This window comes from Chlamydotis macqueenii, chromosome 6, assembly GCF_036417535.1.
Source record: "Chlamydotis macqueenii isolate bChlMac1 chromosome 6, bChlMac1.mat, whole genome shotgun sequence".
NCBI lineage: Eukaryota > Metazoa > Chordata > Aves > Otidiformes > Otididae > Chlamydotis > Chlamydotis macqueenii.
The window spans coordinates 21,321,330-21,343,747 of NC_141561.1; the positions used below are offsets into that span (position 1 = coordinate 21,321,330).

The 22,418-nt window shown below is 39.3% G+C and overlaps 1 protein-coding gene across 3 annotated transcripts in view; it reads right to left on the reverse strand.

Annotated features, from left to right (window-relative positions):
- Window positions 1-8,053: 8,053 nt before the first annotated feature.
- The window catches only part of LRP2 (LDL receptor related protein 2), a 127,877-nt gene continuing 113,512 nt past the window's right edge, over window positions 8,054-22,418 (reverse strand). For all 3 annotated transcript variants that reach the window (XM_086750574.1, XM_086750572.1, XM_086750575.1), the window contains 9 exons: window positions 21,908-22,027; window positions 19,334-19,424; window positions 18,717-18,784; window positions 18,437-18,557; window positions 15,419-15,548; window positions 13,211-13,330; window positions 13,011-13,118; window positions 11,578-11,649; window positions 8,054-9,660 (listed from right to left, as the gene is read on the reverse strand). In XM_086750574.1, coding sequence (XP_086606700.1) covers window positions 9,499-9,660; window positions 11,578-11,649; window positions 13,011-13,118; window positions 13,211-13,330; window positions 15,419-15,548; window positions 18,437-18,557; window positions 18,717-18,784; window positions 19,334-19,424; window positions 21,908-22,027 — 992 coding nt within the window. In that variant the 3' untranslated portion in view covers window positions 8,054-9,498. The remainder of the gene's footprint in view (window positions 9,661-11,577; window positions 11,650-13,010; window positions 13,119-13,210; window positions 13,331-15,418; window positions 15,549-18,436; window positions 18,558-18,716; window positions 18,785-19,333; window positions 19,425-21,907; window positions 22,028-22,418) is intronic.

A 22,418-nucleotide genomic window follows, 5' to 3' on the forward strand; every position in this document is an offset into this window, starting at 1 on the left:
CAACCAAGCCTAATACATTGAGCTTCCTTTAATATTAATGTCTTAAGGTAGCAAGGATGTTACACAAAAATTAGCCAAATGAATACTTAACTCAGCTATGAGTTAGAGAAGACAGACCCCTGCCATTTTGAGTACTTTTGGTATGTAAAAATAATCACAAATTCCTTTTTTAAAAGTATCATTTCGATCTTTGAATACAATCACATTTTAAAGGCCAGATGTCTGCACCTTTACACATGTGTAGGTAACTAGAGCCTAGGTGACTGCTTAGGACCTGTAAAAGTTTCTCTTTAACAGGATGTCTGGAAGATGCTTACCAGCCTTCCTATAAATATTGGTTTTAATGAATAATTTTGGTTTAACTCTTGCACAAACTAAAAATGAAAATAGAAAAATGGTAATCACTTATAAAGATTTTAGATGGCAAGAACTGTATTCTACATTTATCAAAAATTTTCATAATAAGCAAAATCAGAGTTAGGAAACCTTGTGTTCCCTCAGTGCTTTTTTTTTTTTTTTTTTTTTGAGGGCAACATCTCCTTGCATTTCCCCGTTTTTTATACAAACACACTTCCTATGTAATATATTCTACTGACGTCTGTATCAGTGCTAAAGCTAAACAGGCAATGAGGAAGGAGACAGAAGACCCAGGCACTGCCACAAAGTCTACCTTGCCTATGGGGCAGAGAGCAGATCACTCACCATCACACAACACAATCACACAACAAATTAGTCATCAGACCCACCAATACAGCTTGGGCTTTTCTGGTTGTTCTGCTTCCGTGCCACAGATTAGAAGAGCAGCCTGGGTGGCATCATACAGGTGGTCAAAGAGAATCGTCCTTCCCTGAGGAATTCCTCTCTCCAGGGTTAGCACAAATAATCACCAGTGTCCACAAAAAAAAACCCAGATGCTACTGTGAGAACTGACACAGTCATTTCTTTCATTCTGGAACATCCTGAAAGGACAGGGCTGACTAGAAAAATTGGTCAGCAAAGCTTGAAAACAGTGGAAATCTATTGAAAAAGAGGATAGGGAAGGTTTAGCCAAGGCACATATTATTCATGGATCCTGATCACATTGTGCCAAAGCTTCCACCCCTGCTCTCCCCTAACTCCCAGTGAGCTGGAAGAACTACAACCAGAAACAAAGCCCCTTACGGGAATTGTGTCTCAGGAAGCCGGGGGGGTTGGCTGAGCACATTTGCTTCATTGCATTTCTAGATCATTAACTTATTTGCTTGTAGCTCTCACTTTCAGACTCACTGCACATAGCAATTTTGGCTTCCATACTTTCTCTGATCATTTACTGGCTCATCAGAGACAGTCACAGAGTGAGAAACCTGAGTGGAAAGCATGTCTTCATAATAGGCTGTGACACCGGCCTTGGAAACTCACTGGCTAAATGGCTTGACAAAAGGGGATTTTCTGTCATTGCTGCATGTGCCACAGAAAAAGGAGGCCAAGAGCTACGGTCCTGCTCCTCACTCTCACTGAAGACAGTGAACCTGAACTTAGCTAACTCCACCAGCATTGCCAGGGCTGTGGTGTTTGTGACCAAAGAGACGGCTGGCAAGGGTAAGTGGCAAGGTAATTTCCCAGAAAAATAATTCAATATAACTAAATCTGGTCTAGCTAAAAGTTCTGGTGCCCTTCCATTCTCCGCAGAGGCATTTTTCATCTTACTGATAAAGTGCATTCACTCTTCAGTTCCATCATTTATCAGTTCAAAGAGATTCTCTCTGGTAATGCTTTTGCACTTCTCACTTTCACCAACAAGGTGCCTAAAACTCTAGTTGCTCAGTCTGTTAAAACTAGATCATTCCCAGGTGTGTTTTTCAGACTCTCTTTGGTGCAGTTGAAGGATCTCAGTGGGGGCAAGGTGCTAACTGATACCAGAAATAACTTTCTTGACAATAAAACCAGCCCACCCTATTAAAAATGGCTAGTGCAGGGCTTCTCCAGCCCTCCTCTAGTAAGCAGAAGAGTGTTTTTGCATGCCTGAATGAGTCCGACTTTTGCAATGCACACAACAATTGCACTGACTGTAACAGTTAAACACTTGCCATTTCAGCCAGTTTTCTTAGAGTTGTTACATAGGTAGCTCTCACTACTGCCATCATATACTTCTGAGCACTTGTCTAAAAGGAAAAGTTTTTGCTTGGACACCTGTGAGTGGAGTTAAAAAAAAAAAAAAAAGACTCAAGGATCAGTTTTGGCAAAAGGTGCTAAAAAGATCTGCATGGTAAAAATATTCAACTGTGGCAATACATGTTTCTTGGCATCGCTAGCTCAGATTAGACATTGCTAATCATACAGTGATTGATGGCAAGGACAATATAATTATCAGCACTTACCTCCTGAACAGGCCCCCGCTTCCAGCTTGGGAAAAGCCACTCGTTCTCGGTCAGGGTAACCACTGCTAACGCTGTCACCTCATTCTGAGAAACTCTTTACAAAGGCTGAGTGGCTGGACTTTCGGTCTCTCCCCTCAGGCGCAGGCTGTCCTCAGCAAACTCTTGGAAGTGTCACTATTTATCTAAAGTTCCTCAAGTAATTCATAAGGTAGTAAAGCAGTATTACCCATACATAGGCTTAAGCTAATATTTTTAGAAGCATTGACTAATTCCGCATGTCTGGTTCAGACCTTTAGACCCTAACCCAGAGAAATCAGTCTGTCCACTTTTATGTAGACTATTCAATTTTCACAAGAATGTAAGTGCATATTAGGAGCCCACATACTTGAGCAGATCTGAATAATAAAGCCCAGTATGGTGGCCTGTATCTCCAACCAAAATAGTTTTCCATTAATACTTTACTCATGCTCTTTTAGAGTCGTTGCCTCATACCTTCAGCAAATTTTGCCATGTCTACAGAGTAGATCTTACAAGCAAACTCCAGACAACTGTATTCATCTCACTGAAGTTTTTGCAGACTGTGTGCTTGGTTCCCAATGCTACATACGGAACTCTAGGGTGAGATATCGCCACGTACTGAAATAAATGGTTTTGTAACCCTCTTAGGGCTTTTTGGCTTGGTGGGCAACGGTGAAGGAACAGCACCCGTAGCACCCACTGACTGGCTGAGGATTGAAGACTTCCACTCAGTGCTAGATGTTAGTCTGCTGGGATTGATTGAAATCACGCTCAAGCTTCTGCCACTTCTGAAAAAAAGCTGAGGGAAGAGTAGTCAACCTAATTAATGTCAAAGGTCTCATAGCTTTTATAGGGGGTGGCTACAGCCTGTCCAAATGGGGCATGGAAGCTCTCTGACACCTTACAGTAAGTAGCTAAAAATCCATGCGTGAATCCAAGAACAGATTCTAGATGTGCTGAGAAAGGGTGACTGTGCGTTTGTCCCTCTCATTTTCTGTCTGGAAATCTTGCCTAAAGGGGGAAATGAAAAGAAGATGATGTTGGTCACTTGTTTGGGCTTTCAGTTTCCAGTACTGTGAACAGACCCACCAGGAAACTGCACTGGGAAAGATTTTCATATCCTGGAGAAATGGCTAGCATGCAGCTTTTGGGCATGTGAATCCACTGCGTACGTGAAAGTAAATCAACAGTATAGCCTGGTCAGACACCTAGATTTTACTGGGCAAGTTGCACTTAGTTGTACTTGCCCATTTACAACTAATTTTATTTTGCTCTAATGCCCAACAATCTCAGCTGGGTAAATCCAGGCAGCAACCATGTTACCAAAGGCACTCATAACTTCAGAAAATTAAGTTGAGCACCCTCCACTGAAGCCAGTTGTGTTGTACTGCCTTGAGAAGGCTAAGGCCTGGCCCAGCTAGTCAAGTCTTGTGAAGTCCAAGGACTAGGAAAGTTCGTTGCAAACTACTATGAAGAAAGTATATGCCCCAAAGAAATGTAATGTAGACTAATAGCTAATGTACACGTGGTCTGTGCCTTTGCACACTTTGGAACATAGCTGCCTGGGACTCTTGAGCTGCCCAGCAAGACAAAGGAATTGCATTGCAACTCAAAATTACATAGAGGGAACCACACTACCAGAAAACAGACTAACCTTTATTGCAGTAACATTTAATCACTTAACCATAACCATTTAACCATATGATGGAGAACAAAGTTCTAATCCCATTTAAAAATTTTGCTCACTGTTACTTTTTCCCAGGCACTTTAATAATCTGTTCCTGCTGGAAGCTGAAGTGATGCAACAATATCTGAAATAGTCAAAAGTTTTAATTTGACAATACCTGACGAAGATGCAGCTAGCTGGTGCATCCTTGGCACCAGCAGTCCAACATAAACCACACAAAGTCATGAATCTACCTGACACTGCTTTTTTTCCTCAGAGTTAATTGCCTGCTGTGCTTTTACAGGACAGGTACACTGCTATGAAGCTAATTTGAACATCTTGAAATTATTCTGACATTTGAAGATAAGAATCAAAGTCTCAAATATTCATTTATGTGACAGACTTTCAACTTACTTATGTTTAATGGTTATGCCATTATTGGGTGTTCAGGGATGGTTACTGGTTTTTTTTTTTTCTCTTCTAGGATAGAGATGCAGCACTTCGGAGTCAAAGTAAGCATTGTTGAGCATGGTTTCTTTAAGGCAGGAGCAGATAATTCAGATGTTATCGAGAGAGACCTCTTAAGACTTTGGAACAGTCTGACTCCTGAGATCAGGAACTCCTATGGAGAAAAATACTTTGTTGAATGTAAGTAGAAAAAGGACAGTACGGAAGCTCAGGGAGGATATTATCAATGTATATCAATACCTGAAAAGAGGCTCTAAAGACAACAGAGCCAGGCTCTTTTCAGTGGTGCCCAGGGCCAGGACCTGAGGCAATGGGCACATACTGAAACACAGGATGTTCCTGCTGAACATCAGGAAACATGTTTTTACCATGAGAGTGACTGAGCACTGGCACAGGTTGCCCAGGGAGGTTGTGGAGTCTCCATCCTTGAAAATATTCAAAACTTGTCTAGACATGGTCCTGGGCAACCTGATCTAGGTGACTCAGCTTGAGCAGGAGGGTTGGACCAGAGGTCCCTTCCAACCTCAACTAATCTGTGATTTTGTGAATGTTTGCTGGATTTCATTAACGTTCATTAAGAACCCATTGCTGACTGTTCTGGACTATGTGTATGTTAGATTAGACCTCTGCTATTAGTTCCCATATGAGATTGGCAAGATGTGATGCCATGCTACCATCCTTAGTCCCTCCATACTTAGAGGGAGAACGCCCAGGAGGGCATACCAATTAATTGCTATGGCCATATGCTAAGTTTATGGCTTACTGATATCTGAAAAGTTGTGCTGTGTCATGCTGCACTTAACATACGGAACATCAGCCTCACAATATGGGCCACAGAGGTTTCTGTTTACCAGGCTCTTGGGTGTTCTGCAGCCTTTCTGGTCTCTGCTCTGCTGTAGCTATACTGCTCTCAGCACTTGAGCCAGTAGTTTAAAGCAAGCCTAAAGCTGTAGCCAAATTTTTGAATTTAAAGAATGCTCTCACAGAGAATGTTCCATATAAATGCTTTCAGGTTTATTTTCTTCTTTACAGATATAAAAGCTCAAAGATCATCAGTGAAAAGACTGTGTCACCCTGATATTTCTAAGGTCATAAAATGCATGGAACATGCCCTGATAGCAAAGTACCCCAGGACGCAATACAGAGCTGGATGGGATGCAAAGTTCTTTTGGCTGTTTCTCTCCTATGCCCCAAGCTGTTTATCTGACATGCTGCTCTGTATGACGTTTCCAGCTTCAGCAGCTCGTGGGATATCAGGTCCTGGAGTTCTTATTAACATTTAGTATTAAACCAGTATCAGTTCTGTGAAAATAAATATTAATCCTGCCAAAAACCTACGTCCTCTTCTTTAGCAGTTACTAGACTGCTTAAATTCCTTTCAGAAGACACTTTCACCACCCCCCACCCCTCTTGCCTGGAATTTCTGAGTTTGCAGATAAGCTTGTAAATCCAGCATGTTTTTGAAGGACATTTTTTATGCTCAGAAATGATACCTCTGTAGGATCTGCATTCATAAAATATTCAGCTACAAGCTGGTTAATACTACTCACCCAATAAAACATTTCTAAATAAGAAAAATAAAACCACTAAAAGAATCAGTTTTTTAGGTAGACTTCATCAACATATAGGCTGCTAGTGAACTTGAAATAAAACAACAGCCTTTCAGAACGTATCTCTTATAGCTGTACCTTACAGAATGTACTTAGTCAGATTTACTCACCTATTTCATCCGGGGTTTGCTCATGGTCGTATTCAGGAGTTGCTAAACTTCACAAGCTTCTGAACACAAGATGTCAAATCAAATAATAACAAAGCCCAGCTATTGCAACATATTCCAAAAATTACAATTGCAGAATTTGACCACATCTAACCTCCTGACAATTCAACTGTGTAGAGATAAAACACAAGCTATTTTACAGATATGCAATTAGAAGGAAAATCAAAACTATATTGTACTCTGTTATTATCCAAACAGTGTATCCAAAATTCTGTTTTAACTCTCTTCCTAACATTAGTGTAGCTTATGAGGAAAATATTAAAAAAAAAATGCATTCACTTTTTTTTTTGTCCTCCGTGCACTTTGCAGGTTAAAAGGATGATTACTTCACTCATTACATGAAACAGGTCATTAGCATATGCTATGGCAAATTAGTTTGACTGTACAAAGAGCATGTTCAGAATGGTAAAATGCTAGTTGAGGTTACTGTGCCTCTTGTATACTATTTCTATCTGTTAAGCTGCTGTCCAGAGGCTTACAAACTGGTGTTCCTAGAATTATTAAATTTAAGGGGTAAAGGTTTTATTTGCTAAAGAGCTGCACTGGTGATTAATCATTAATGCGCAACTCAAGCTTACAAAAATACCACATGCAGGTCAGAACTCCAAATGTAAGAAAAGCAGTTTCATCACCCCATGTCTGTGTGAGAGAGGGGGCGTGTGGGTGAGAAAGGGGGCGTGTGGGTGTATGTGTTTGTGTGTGTGTTTGTATATGCGCAAGAAAGGGACAGAATGCAAAAAAAAATGTTAGTAACCTTATAGTATTACACTGAGGGTCTATTCTCTGGAAAATGGCTACAAGAATAAATTTATTTTACTTAAGTTCATGATAAATACCTGCAGAGTTCTCTCTATCTAGCCTGACAGCTGTAAGAAGAATGTACATGAAAAAAAACTTAATTTTATAATTTATCAGCCCTATAGTAGCAGATCACAGAGAGGTGCTGAAATTTCTAAAAATCAGCCGCCCTTGAAACAGAATGAGTCCAGAATTCAAGAATCTAAGCAGGGACTGTCCTCATAAGGGAAAAAGACTACAGGTCAAAAGACTACAGGATATAGTCTAAAGCATCTGTTGAACAAAGTAACCAAAATTAAATTTTACATAATCAGAAGGGTACATTGTGGTATGCTACTGAGAGGAGGACGCCCAGTTGAAGTTTAGGAATCCTTTACCATCAGGTATATTAAACAATCAAATCTATATACTAAATATTTATACAGTATCCCCATGATGGCTTTCTTCCACCAAGTTAAAATTTTTACGGTGGGGCGGGGGGAATAAATCTCTGATACATGGCTGACATATTAGCAACTTTCTCCAAAACTGGTTCCAAATCTTCCTGTTGACAAAGCCTATTCACAAAACTGATTATACTTTTTCTTGTGGTATGCAACTGGAGGCAAGTCTTGTGGAAATGTTAGCCTGCCTTCTCTCTAAAAAACATTGTGAACTCTTTCCTTAAGAGCAGCAACCTGCCTTTCAAATAAATCCACTTGTAGCCTTACAGATGGGTATGCTGTGCCCAAGATTATAAGGAATTTTCTACATTCAAGTACCCACATATGAAAGCTAATTGAACTAAGCTTTTAATCGCTTATGTCCATACTACCTTGATAGTTAGTCTCTTACAATCAACACTAAGAGTTTCCTCTTTCAAGGGTCAGTTTATTTAATGTGTGTAATGGGGCAGTTTTCACACTTGCAGTGATACCATGTCACTGGCGCTATATCAAGAACTTTAGACAGCTGTGTGAAGCAGTAAGGACTATTCTTATTTAACTTTATTTAAAGCACTGCTGTTTTCATCTCAGAGTGCACTGAAGTCTCCACAACTGAAAAAAGTACATAGAGCCTTGTCACGAATTATGAAATATGGATGTGATAAAATAATACATTTATTAGATTTATTCAGCAGCATCATTTTCCAGTTGTCTTTTCTAATCAAAGTACATTACAAAGTAATTATAAGCATTCTAATTAGAAATAGTATATATTTTGAGAACTCAGATATAAAACAATCAAATAGCAGAAGTCTCAATGATTATAACTTTAGGAGTCTAAATTATACGAGTACCTAGCCAGGAATGCAGAATAACATGTTCCTGCAGTGGTACTCAGTTTCCTCAAATGGTTCCGGTTGTGGAAACTACCTTGGCTAATTAATAGAAAAGCTAATAAGACATACAGTATATTCTGATAGAAGGTTATAGAAAGAACCTGATAATTACAAAGACTGTATTAGTAGAAATTGTTTCCCTTTCTATTAATGTCCACCTCAGGAAATAAATAGTCAATAAAATTCAATTTTCACATTAAAAAACCTGAATAGTTTCTTAAATGAACCAGTATCTTTCGTATTTTGCTGTTTGGAAATAAGCTGTTATAGAAATCTAGCTACTTCATTTAATAGTACAAATTACTTCCAGAGTCTCTAGCCAAGAAAAGAGCTATTCTATTGATGAGCAGGAGAAAAATCTCATTAAATTAAGTACTCATGGCACTAAAATCTAAATATATCAGATCTTTTTAAGAACACTATTAATTGAATGGTGCTAACTGGAACCTAGAGGAAAAGTATGTCTTAGGGATTGAGAGGAAATTATTTTATCTCAGGCAGTTAAAATATTGAAAGAACAACATTTTGCACATTCAGCATAATGATGTTGCATTGACTCTTCCATTTTTTGTTGAACACAAGATAAACAGAGACACCCATTTTTACATACAGTAGTGTGGTAAAGATACCCAGAGCATGAGTAGAAGTTTTAAAAGGTGCTGTTATGTACTCTAAAGATCCTGTAAATCAGTAATGTTCCTATATTCACCTTGTTTGGTTCTTTTTTAGTTTCAGCATTCATATAATGAATTTATTCCTAAAGATATGAGCAATTCCGTACAGATTTCTACTAGCAACATCATCGAACAAGATAATCTTTCAAAAATTTACAAATGTACAGTATATTTATAACATTACTTTCAGAGAGCTTCAGTGCAAAGATATACATATAGTACATCATGATAATCGTTCATAAAAATAGCAATTGGCATTTGTCAAAAAAAAAAGGCATAGTTTCAACATACATCTCCAGCCACTGGTTAGGAGATGTATATATTTTTATAAAGCATTTGAATGTGAACCTTACTCTTCTGTTTATAAAAAATATATGTGCAAATGGATGTGTCTAATTTTCCCTAAGCCAGTTACCTAGCTATACCACAGAGTCCTCTTTAACAAGATTGGCGGTGTCTTTAAATGTATCCTCTGTTGCTGTATAAGCTAATGGTTGGTCTCTCTTCAGAGTAATCTTGGGAGGCAGTGAAGGAGAAGGGGTAGGGACATTTTCTGTGCCCTGTTGCTGCTCCTTTTCCATCTGAAATGATAATAATAAAATCCAAGTTTAGATTCTAGTGTACAAAACACCCAAACTTAACTTTCAGAAATGTTAAATAAATATCCAAATATTTTGCTTAAGTCAATGTCATAAGTTATTTCTGCAAATCATCACCTGTAACAAAAATTAAACGCTAATTTCACTTCAGATGGTACAGTTGAGTAAATACACTACTACAAACTTACTCCACACATTGGGACTTCCATTTTAATGCTTAATATCAGGAGTAGTTCGATATGACTATATGCAGATACATGGATGTAGATAACATTGGCACTGCTACTGTTTGTAAATAGTTACATTCATTAATGTTGGGGAAATGAATCCCTGGCTTCCTGAACTCTCTCTCTCACCTTGTTCAAGCATTAGAAACCTAAAATTCTTCACAAAAGGCAGCTAGTTTTAGTCATGTGACTGTGGGACTGAGGTTCTTAAGACATTTAGGCCATCTGGAAATTTTAAACTGTAAGATGAAAAGGGCTGGAGTTACTGGCTCAAGTCAGTAGAACTCCAAACCTTCATATTTCAAGGCAGGGAAGAATTCCTCCAGCACACATACCATCACTGGCTCACTGGCACACCATCTTAAAAGAACTGTCTCATCCAACTGTATGGATGAAAAAAACAGAGCTAGTATAGAATTTTTATTGAATTTTTGTGCGGTGCTGAAGCCAGAACTGAGATGGCAGAAACAGATACTTCACTTCTAGTGCAGTACAATAGCTTCCCACTTGTGCTCAGTCCCTGAGCTGTACCAGAATACACCAGTAAGTTGAAACAAGCACCTGAGATACCCGAGCATGAGCAGGCCACAGTAGTTGGACTGGGAAAGCAGAGGTGTGGGCAATGCAGGTGTGCTGCCTGAGCTGGATGCCTGCTGAACACCTGTCACGGCCATTACAGATATATGTAAGGGTCGGTCAGAAAACCAGTATTGTCTCAACCTTGTCATCGAGGACTTCCAGGTGGACTATGGACTTGATCTGGCCTAAAAGTTAGGCTCACAACTTGACATGAGTTGCTGTGAACAGCCTGCCTGAGATGCAGTTGTTTTTTTTTTCCTCCTGGGAACAGAACGGAACTGTTATGGACAAGGCCGACTCTGGCCTAACAACAAAATGTACAACATCCTTGAAGCGGCAGACAGAGTGGCGCAGAGGTGCCACGGCTCATCCCTGTTGTCAAAACTGGCAGAGATAACCGTGCAGCTGCTATCGAGGAGGATGAATCACAACTGCTGTCTCAAAAACAACGGTGAGAAAGTGTCCTTTAACGGAACTTTGCTAATTATAATGTACAAAAAAACCACACTTCTATCCTAAGGGCCGAGAGCAGGCGGAGATCCCCGAAGTAAGGAGGAGCAAGGATTGCCACTTGGCATAAAAGGTCGACCCCTAACAACGAGACCCCCGAAGAGCTCTCCCCACCAAGGATCGACATCGATCGTGAGGACCGGCAGGACGCTGCCTGGACCTGGGACCATAGGGACACCTTGGACCCGCGGTGGTAGCTATTATCTTCTTTTTTCCCTTCCCTATCTTTACTTTTCCTTTTCACTCCCTTTCACCTATTGCACGCCGCTTTACGGGCAAAATAATTAAGTTTGTGCTGTTTGATTGAAACCAACCCCTTTGGCGTGTTCGCCGTAATTTTGCACTTCGAGATCGCATTAAAAGAACCATCACGAGTCCCGAGTGGGCCGTGACAACACCTCATTCTGCACGAGACACTAACTTTTCTCAAAACCACTTCAGTCCTACCTTGACCTGGGGTGGAATTTCTGTGCTGCTTCACTTAGCAGCAGAATCTACCCATAATCTTTATCCTATGAAAGCAAGAAGAAAAGTCCAGCAGTACATTAGCTGAAAATTAGAATTATACAATGTTAAGCAATACCTCCGCATAGATAGGGTTTTCAAAATTAGTGTTCTGTTTCATTTTTCTCTTGAAGAAACTCCACTTTGATTCCTGAAACATAAAAATTATTAGAACTTTACACATTTGTCTCACAACTCTGGAAACTGACATCACTAATCCAGGACATGGTTTAGCAGGCATGGTGGTGGTAGGTTGACAGTTGGACTTTATGATCTTGGAGGTCTCTTCCAACCTTAAGATTCTATGATTACTGTTGTTGGATTTCACTTGCACTGACTGCTAACTCAGTGATTTCAGCTGGATGTTCTTACATTACCATGTTGTAATTCTAAGCATGAAACCCAACTTTCTTTTTTGCTAGATAACCAGTTATGGTTATTACAGCTAAAGCAGTATTCACAAGGCTAGGCCAGAAGTGACTCAATTAATTCACGGAAGCATATGATTCCAGACAAAAAGGTCAAAAAGGAAAAAAATGGTCTTGAAAACAACACAAGAGAAATTACTGAGGGACATGAAACTGCAACAACAGGTTGACAGAGCTGTCATTTCGAAGGTCATCAGAGGTGCTTTTTAGTGCACAATATGTGAAGAGTCCCGTAAACAAGCCACTACCAGCTCCTTCAGATGGATTGTAAGGTATAAAAATGTATCTTCTGTGAATCACAAATAATCTAGATGAGGCAATACTTTGACCTTAATTGTTAAAATGCCCTGCAAGAACACATAGAATGAGTGTCTTAAATGTTCTTGCTAGCACTTTTAAATACGGATAAAATTACAGATAAATGTGAAAAAATTATAACAGTACAGTAAATGTCTTATTTCAATTTTCTGTACCAAAAAAACCCCTGGGTTTTCACTGCTTTAAAACTACAATGTAATTTTTCTTGGGTTTTCTTTTTGTATTTTATAAGGGAAAAAAGATTAAAACCCCACACTCTGCTGCTTCTATCAAGGTATAATTCATCAGGGGTTTACAAATAATTGTTAAAAGTCCGAAGTAAAGCCTTAGTTATAATCATTTCTGCTGGGGAGCAATGATAATTTACAGCAGTTATATTACAATTTTCAGACTACTATCTGCCCTCAAAATGAAGCACAACAAACACTGAAAGGAAACTCTCTGTTCAAATCTGTTCACTTTAAAACAACTGTGTGGGCCAGGAAGAAAACAGCATTTAATCCATATAGATCCTTACTGTGTACCCTGGGCACTTCTGTGCTTGTGCAGCTTTTCTCTTATCAAATCGTTCCTGACCAGCTCTTGTAAATCTTGTAAATATGGTCCAGTTAGTTGGACTTCATGCAGATTATGTGCCAACTCCATGGCATTATTTAAAGAGAACTGAAACTATATTGCAGCTTATATTGCAGCTTCCCTAACAATTCAATTTCCCTAATTTGAAGCACAAACCAAACAAAGCAGCCTTAGAGCATTTCTGTCCTACCTGAGGTGCGTCTGTAGTCTGAGGGGGTTCCTTTGGACTTACAGATATCACAGAGGCATACACAGGGTTTTCAAAATTTTCATTTTCCTCACTACTAGCTGCTGCTACCTGTAGGAGAAGGAAAATCAATGTTCTTGAAAGAAGAAGAGAAGGTCATACAACAAAATGAAAGATGAAAGTCAAGCCTAAGTTTCTCTTACATGTGTTGGCCGAACGACTGTAGCTGCACTGGCTGTGCTGGCTCCGCCATCTCTGGTTGCATACATTGGATTTTCAAATGTGATCGGCTGTTTCCCTGACTCCACTGCAAAGTTTTCATTCTGTGAAGGAAAAAAAACAACAAAACAACTGTAGTGCAATAAACACATCTGTATTACTAGGAATTAATTTATAGTCCAATTCTTCATCTCAGGGAACAATGCATTTTTACTTTCACGTAGGCTTAGACAAAATCTAGCATCTATTAAAACCATAATGTTAGTTTACCATCCATTATTTTACTCCCTGACTCAGCAGCCTGGACCATTGATTGTTCCAATATTACCCAGTTTCCTAGCTGGACAAAAAAACCCTCCACATTTCAATAATTGACTCAACATATTTTAGGATGAGGGGAAAAAAAATCACTCTCACAAATCACACCTTCAACAGGGAAGAGATATTAAAGGAAGCATAATCCCACAATTAATATTTCATTTTAGAGACTCCAAAATGACATATGTATTAATAAGCTCTATCTGAAATATAAAAGAATGTTATTCATTCATTTTGTCCCAGCAGGAAGATTGCTGTGGTTTTTTGAGACAAAGCTGTAATGTGCATGAAGACCACTGTGTGGATAGCAGCTACTTCACTCATATTGTGCCAAACCCTGAGCTGCAGCAGTTGAGCAAAGGTGCTGAATTAAGCATTTCTTAGCAAAATATTTAGTGTCACATAAGGATAGCCACTCAGGGCTAGCCAGCTAAGCATCAACAGGTACAAGGGTAATGAAAGCAAAACCCCACCCAGGCTCACTCGTCCTGCTCCATGTCACAGCCCCACCACAGGAATAGTGAGGAATAACATGGGAATAGTACATCAGCTAGGTCTTTAAACCAATTTCTACAAACCACTGCTTCATGTCATTAGGATTCACGCTTTGTGCTACCAGAGAATAGCTCTTTACCACACAGTGAACCCTTGTCGGCTCCTTCAAATTAGCCTAGCTTGGCTAAGAACAGCCACACTGAAAAATATGCCTCCAACACCTACTCATGAGTATGTGACATTAACATTTTAGGAGGCATATCCCACGGTTCTTTGCTACTGTCAACCAAACCCTTTGAATTCTTTTGCAGTGAACTATACAATTTTTTGTTTATACTCTGAATACATAAGGAAAACTAACTCCACTGAAGTAGAAATAGCCTGTATCCAGACCTGTTATTAGCAATGTAAAAACGACACCTGTTGGACTTCAGTATGTTAATATTAGGTCAGAAAATGGAAAGTACCATAAAGTTTTTCATGCATAAAAAAGATTTGAGGTAATATTCAAGCCTAAAGCTATTTTCCTGGTATTTTCTGAAACATACATATGGTTATTTCATTAGACAAGCTGCTTATATTCACTAGCTGTTTCATTTCATATTAATTTACTGTAAGTTAGGTCTGTAATTTATCTTTAACTTTAAAAGTTTAGGAAGTTTCCTGTGTAGACTTTGCAGCAAGTGCTTATTATTCAAACACCTGTGATCTGTTTCCTACAAGTAAAAACCTTTTGTACATTGTACTTCTTGTGGTAAACAGGGAAATATTTTTTCCACGGAAAAACTACACGGTATGGGAAACACAAGGATGTGCTGTTTCTCAGATATGCATAACAAACCATAGATGAAGTAGAGTTATACTTTATGATGTCTCCAAAATTATTGAATATTTAAACTTGCTAAAATAAGAAACTGTCCAATTTATAATTTGTTGTGCAAAGTAGCGTCTCATATGGTTAGGCCTGAGTTTTACCTCTGAAGTTTCTAACATACAGTCTGGATTTGAAAACCACACATTTTAACCTGTTCTATGGAATACAAAGGCCCTCCAAAAATTCCGTATTACAATATTTTCATTTGCCTATTCATTCCCTGTATAGTCCATGAACATGCTGAAATAGGAGAGGGGGTAATTGACTTAATTTCTACCATATAAATCTTGAGAAAAGTCACATTATTTTGAAGAACAGCCTACATTTGTCCTTGCCCTCCATTTACAAAAATCTATTTCAGGAAATTATCAATCAATCTTCACTTCTTTTTCTAGAACACATTTATCAACTCACAATCTTTTTTACATAAAAGACTTCCCTCTATCAGCTAAAAATGACAGTAAAATAATACAATTTTTAAAATTATTTCAAAAATAAATTTTACCATTTGCATTGCTCTGTCTATAGCGGAATCTCCTCCAAAGCCAGAGACTCCTATGTCCATGCTCACATCTGCTCCAGATCGGAAAGTTACCCCATTGCCATTTTCAGTAGATTTTACAAGACTGCTTAAACTAAAAAAAAATTTAAAAAAAAAAATTGAAAAAAAAAGAAAATATTATACAGAAAAGGAGCTTATAAAATAGATTCTTCTAGCTGTTCTTCTAAGCATAATTATAACTTGGAATTTTTGCTGTCTAAAAGGAAGCTAGCGAGGGCACCAGAAGTAGTATTCACAGAATCATACAACAGTTTAGGTTGGAAAAGACCTTTAAGATCATCAAGTCCAACCATTAACCTAGCATTGGCAGGTCCACCACTACACCATGTTCCTAAGCACCACATCTACACGCCTTTTAAATACCTCCAGGGATGGTGAATCCATCACTTCCCTGGGCAGCCCATTCTTGACAACCCTTTAGGTGAAGAAATTTCTCCTAATATCCGATCTAAACCTCACCAGGCCGTTTCCTGTCGTCCTATCACTTGTTACTTGGGAGAAGAGACCAACACCCTCCTCACTACAACCTCTTTTCAGGTAGTTGTAGACAGCAATGAGTTCTCCCCTCAGCCTTCTCTTCTCCAGACTAAACAATCCCAGTTCCCTCAGCCACTCCTCATTACACTTGTGCTCTAAAAACCTTCACCAGCTCCGCTGCTTTTCTTTGGACATGCCTCCAGCAACTCAATGTCTTCTTTTAGTGAGGGGCCCAAAACTGCACATAGTATTCAAGGTGTGGCCTCACCAGTGCCAAGTGCAGGGGGATGATCGCTTCCCTGCTCCTGCTGGCCACACTATTTCTGGTACAAGCCAGGATGCTGTTGGCCTTCTTGGCCACCTGGGCACACTGCTGGCTCATATTCAGCCAGCTGTTGACCAACAGCCCCAGGTCCTTTTCCACTGGGGCAGCTTTCCAGCAACTCTTCCCCAAGCCTGTAGCGGTGCATGGGGTTGCTGTGACCCAACTGCAGGACCTAGCACTAATTCCTGCATTAGTTCAACAGGTTTTTTTAACCTAAGTTAGCCCATTCAGAATGATCTCAACTATCTTCATATGTGCCCATGTAGACATCAAATGAACTCATTGAATTAAATTCCCCCAAATTTACCTACATTTTGACTACTCTTACTTCAGTGCTGATTTACAGACAAATGCGTGAATCCACTCAGTTATTCAAACTCATTAAAACCAACTTTTAAAAAATGCAGCTGAAATGGCATACAAATTTGTGGATATAACTCCAACACCACCTATACTAAAGATGTTTATGCATGCAAATCATGCAGAGATACTTACAGGATACTGTTTTCATCTAAGCAAATGTTCAATCTGCATGTGAATTTACGGTAACCACAACTGCAGATTAAATTTGCATGACAAGTATCGGAAATGGGCTTGAAAGAACAATCAGGCTCAAAATAATAGGAACAGTGACAGATAGTAGTGAGTAGCCAAATACAGGACCTTCCGCACAGAACTCTGAGCATGCAACTCGCCAAAAATATGCAAGTACCAATCCACTGCAGAGTTAACCTTTAAGTTCATTTTGTCAAATTTGCCTAACTTGAAGAAAGACAGAAGCACTGAAATAATTTCTGTGTGTCCTCACTGGAGCTGGCTTGTGCTAAAACTCTTGGCTACAGTCAGTGCATTGTGCACACGCTTTACCATCTGGTCACGTAGGCATCAACTAATTCAATTTTTTAAAATGTGTGTCTTAGCTATGTGTCTACATGGACAAATCCCATGTTAAGGGTAACAGCTAAACCATAGCTTGAGTGAACTCTCCAGGAAAGGTATGAGTGAACAGTTTAAAGAGGGATGGAGCAATGGCAACACTAAGGCATATTCATAGCAGAAACGAAAACCGTGAATCAAGCCTCACAGACAAAAAACTGACATCTCCATTTCACGTGGCCTCATAACTTATATGAGAAGTATTGTTGAATAGTAAAGTTCAAGTCAGCGCATCAAAACTTCTACTTGTTCACTATCTGACAATGCAGAAAATTTCCATTCAAGAAAGGAAGAAACGGGGAATTTCAGTGAGCAGTTTGGAGATCTCCTACAAACTCTTTGTCCTGCAGGACTTATCTGCAAAAAAAAATTTTGTCCCAATTTAACTACATCAAGTCATAAATAAATTTAATTAGTTCACTGTAAACCTCCAGTGAGGAAGCAGTTATAGCTACATCCACACTACTGTTTACACTGACTTAAAAGTTACTGCTGTGAAATTGGTACAAAGAGTATGAGAATGCAGCTTTATGCCTTTAAAAACACATAATTCGCTTAAAGCTAAAAAAATTTCAAAGCATCATATTCTGACATTGTTTTTTAAAAAATTAATCTAAAATCATTACAATATTTTCTTCATCTTCCTTTGATTCAAAACATCAAATATTTTTGGATTATATTTCACAAAACTGGTTTTCACTACAACTCTCAGGAGTGCAGGAACCTACAAAAAGCCCAACTTTCTCAGGCACTGGAAACAGAGAAGTTCACTGCACACATCACATATTATTTTTAAACAGATAAGTACAGTGTTGAAGATAAGCTCAGCCTTTCAATCTTAAGAAGATCTCTTTCCCAGAATCATCTTCCAACAAATTTTTATAAAAAGTTAAAACATATGTAAATATGGCCTTTTGTATCTTTTTGACCAGTTACCAGATATCCAGTTCTATATCTGGTAAACAGTCTTCTATACTGGTCATTATTTAAAAGCTAATTTAGAATGTAGAAGAGTTTTACAATAGTCCTTTGTTACAAAATAATGATCAGCCATGATATTGCTTTGAATCAAAAATCCACTGGAGTTGTTGCAATACTGCATTTCCCATATTCCAACAGAATACGGACACCTAGCAAACAAACTGGATTTTCAGAAATATTTAGGAACAAATATATATTTTCATTGCACAGAAATTCCAGCTATGAAAGTCTTCAAAACATACCTCGGCAGTTTGGGAAGTGCTGGTAAAAGGGAGCCTGTTCGTCTGTAGTTAAAAAAGCCTCCAACCGCTAACACTCCAATTATGATGATTAGTACGATTGTCAGCAACACTGCTACTGCTGCTATCAAAGACAGAAAAATAAGCAAACATTCAAGCAAGCATAGTTCAGTGTGAAAAAGAGCCTGGAGAATTATAAGCTTGATCCTGAACATGTATCATATTGAGGTATTATGCATTTGCTAGCTCAAAATAGCAAGTGTAATATATACTTGAAGCTTACTTGTTCCAGGAGGCACTCCCTTTGACAATCCTATTTCACAATAATTCCCAGTGTAGCCATAAGAACACCTGGAAATATAAGAAGGACAGTTGACTGAATGGCTTTTATTAATTCTAGGATCTCAGCTTTATTATTATATTCTGTAATGTTTATCTACATGCCATAAATTTTAACTCCATGCATAGTAATCATGTATTTCACTGACTGTAAATATAGTATGTCTGCTATCTTCATAGAATTAAAAGTGGAAATTAAGAAGCGCTGAGTCAGAAAACTAGTCATTGAAATCAAAAGATCTGGTTTCAGCAGAGCATTGGTGGCACCTACTGGCTGTTCCAAGCTACACTTACTGATCATTACTTCTCCATTGCAATTTTTTTGTATAGCCTTTTACTAGAATCATCAGACATTTGCCTTTCAAGTTTTGTGGTTTTTTTTTTTCCAAGCTAATGCATTTATATTGCTTATTTGCTGATATTTCTATGCATCTGTGTGTTTTTCTGTGACTGTTACAAACATGCTACTGCAGATGTATGACATTTCAAAGAGCTGAATTGTTTTATGAGCTAAATCAGCACAATCTGACCCAGGATTATCCTAAGAACATACTGACTTACTTGCATTTTGGAAGACCACTTTCATCTATATAGCACGTTCCTCCATACATGCACCTGCATGCTGGTGGCATTGTGGGAGGGGATTCAATAGCTGCAAAATTCAAAAGCCACATATGTGTTATCAAGACATCTTCAACAAAAGAAATACTACCATAAAGCATTTTATTTATCTCTGTAGAACTTGCGTATGCAAACTCACAGGCTACTACTATTCAGAAGCTTTGTTTTTAATAGCACATGTGTTTGTTGGTCTTGTATTTATTTTTCTGCCAATTTAGCTTATTTTAATTAAAAAAAAAAAACCCCGAAGTTCAAAAATTGAGACAGTACTGTATATCCTATTTGCTGTCTCTTCCTTTTCCTCAAAATAAGGACAAGCACACTTCTCTTAATTCCTGGACATTTTATGTAAATCAGTTTCAGCAAAGAATAACAAATGCAGTGTTCTCAGAGCAAGAAACAACAAGTAGCAAATGCAATCAACAGTGTTATTGATCCCCAATTTAAATATGTATTGCACACTTCCATTCACTATTACATCATATTACTGGCTCCTCTTTCTGCAGCTCACACCATGTGGCAACAGGAATGAGTATTAAGAATTACTAAGAAAAGGTAATTTAGAGGTAAGGCAGTGTAAAAAATTATGACATTTTCTCAGAGAAGATTAACGACAGAAAAGATGCCAGACAATGTTATAAAGCATCATTTATCAGAGATATGTTGCAAGGACAAGGACATCTGGCTACCACCCACATCACTGTAAGCTAAGAATGCAGACTCTCAGCTAGAGAAACAGAAATCCTACAGAGATATGCTCTTTCTTCTCAGGAAAGGCTGAGCAATTCCATTTTATTGGCTCTCCTGGAAGCACTCTGGAGGCTCTGCTGCAATGCAACAACAAAGCACTAAATTTTAGTGCTTAAAAGGCTTTCCAACATATGATAATTATCTAGAAGTTATCCCTGTTCACATTATGAGTTCTATAAGCTTTGTCTCAAGTTCCTATAGTATTCTATTATACCTATCTGCTGTGGTTTTGTTTAGTGAGGGGGGCCCTAAGGTGGTAGCTTCTGTAGGAAACTGCTAGAAGTCGCTCCCCTTTGTTCAGTGGACTCGGCCGGGCCTAGGGCAGACCTGCTGCTGGCCAAGGCCGAGCCGATTGGTAGCAGAATGCTCCGTGATAACGCCTCTGCAATAACGTATTTAAGAAGGGGAAAACACGAAAAAAAAAAAAAGAGAGAAGAGAAGATGTGAAGAAGCTGAGCAGGGGCAGAGGCGCAGAGGGGGAGCCATGGGCCTTGCAGGCCTCACCCTCTGGCCTCTCGCCAGGCAGCCGACTGGGCCCAACTTGGCCTGGCCCGGCTGCAAGAAGTGGAGAGGAGATGAGATGGATGATGTGAAGAGATCCTGAGAGGTGTCTGCCAGCCTGTTGTGAAGAACTTTTCTTGTAAGAGGCACAGCTGCAGACGCCAAGGTCAGTTCAGAAGGAGGGGGAGGAGTAATGCAGCTCCTGGCCAAGATTCCCCTGCAGCCTGTGGTGATGACCATGGTGGAGCAGGTTGTCCCCCTGCAGCCCACGGAGGTCCACAGAGGAGCAGAGATCCACTTGGAGCCCTTGAAGGACCCCACACCGGGGGAGGTGGATACCTAAAGGTGGCTGTGGCCCATGGAGGGCCCGCTGGGGCAGCCGTTCTGGAGGGACTGCACCCCGTGGAAGAGATGACCCACACCGGAGCAGTTTCACGAAGGACTGTGGCGTATGGGTGGGACCCCATGAAAGAGCAGGGGAGGAATGTGAGGAGTTCTTCCCCTGACTATGAAGCAGTGGCGTAAAACAACGCGTGATGAACTGACCGCAACCCCCATTCCCTCTTCCCGCCCTGTGCTGCTCGGGGGGGGAGGTAGTAGAGATAATGTTAAGTTCGGGAAGAGGGAGGGGTGGGGGGAGATTATCTTGTTCTCTGTCTCATTATCCTGCTGTTTGTAGAAATAAATGAATAGTTTTCCCTAAGTCGAGTCTGTTTTGCCCGTAATGGTAACTTTAAGGATTTTCTCCCTGTCCTTATCTCAAACCTTGAGCCATTTTTTCTTATATTATCTCCCCCTATTCTCTCGGAGGGTGGGGGGAGTGAGAGAGAGACTGCGTAGTCTGGTCCCAATCGGGGCTGAACTACGACATGATTGAACAATACCTTGTACAGAATTGTAAACATAATTGTAAACCATAATTTGTCAGAAATTCTCTAGTTCTGAAATCAATGAATTTGACAAAAAAAAAAATCTTTTCAAATTTCAAAACAAAAATCAGAAAGTGTGACCAATTTTGCAGCTAGATCTGGACTGGCTGGAGTTACACATGCATATCCATTTTACAAATGCAAAGAGATTAAATAAAATGCATAAGGTGACCACAAATCAGTGATGGCTGAGAATAAAAGCCAGATGTCCTGACTTAACAACATCTATTATATCATCTAGCTCATCCCTCTGTATTTCTAAATCAGTAATGCATTTGCATTCCTAAAGAAAAGCTTCCTTTGCTTTTATTTTCAGTTTCACAAATTATTCTACCTGCATCACACTCTGTGCTGCTGCCTTCTATGAATCGAGTCCCTTGAGGACAAGTGCAGGTGTACCCTCCTGGTCTCAGCAAGCAGAGGTGGCTGCAGACATCTTTACAAGGATTAGGCACTGAAAAAAAGCAATAAAGACAGTTGAAGAAGCAATGCAGCATATTCCTGAGGTAAGACAGGGCAATACACTTGATGAGATACGCTACTGACACTACACAGTCAGTAGTGTATCTCATCAATATCACACACCAAAAATCTAAACAAGCCTAGATCCATTTTTTTTTTAAATAGCTGACACCCAAATACCACATTTTATATCAAAAACTTCTCTCTGCTTTTTCTTATGCTCTTAAGGGAGAGACTGTGGCTGTTGGGAGCCAGCCTCACACCAAGAAAAAACATTTCCAAGCAACATGGAGCTTTCTGATTCTGAAAGCCAGAACACTTTTAAAGAGGAGTATGCTGGATGTTCCTGTGGACATCCTCCCCTGTGATTACTGTGGAGATGT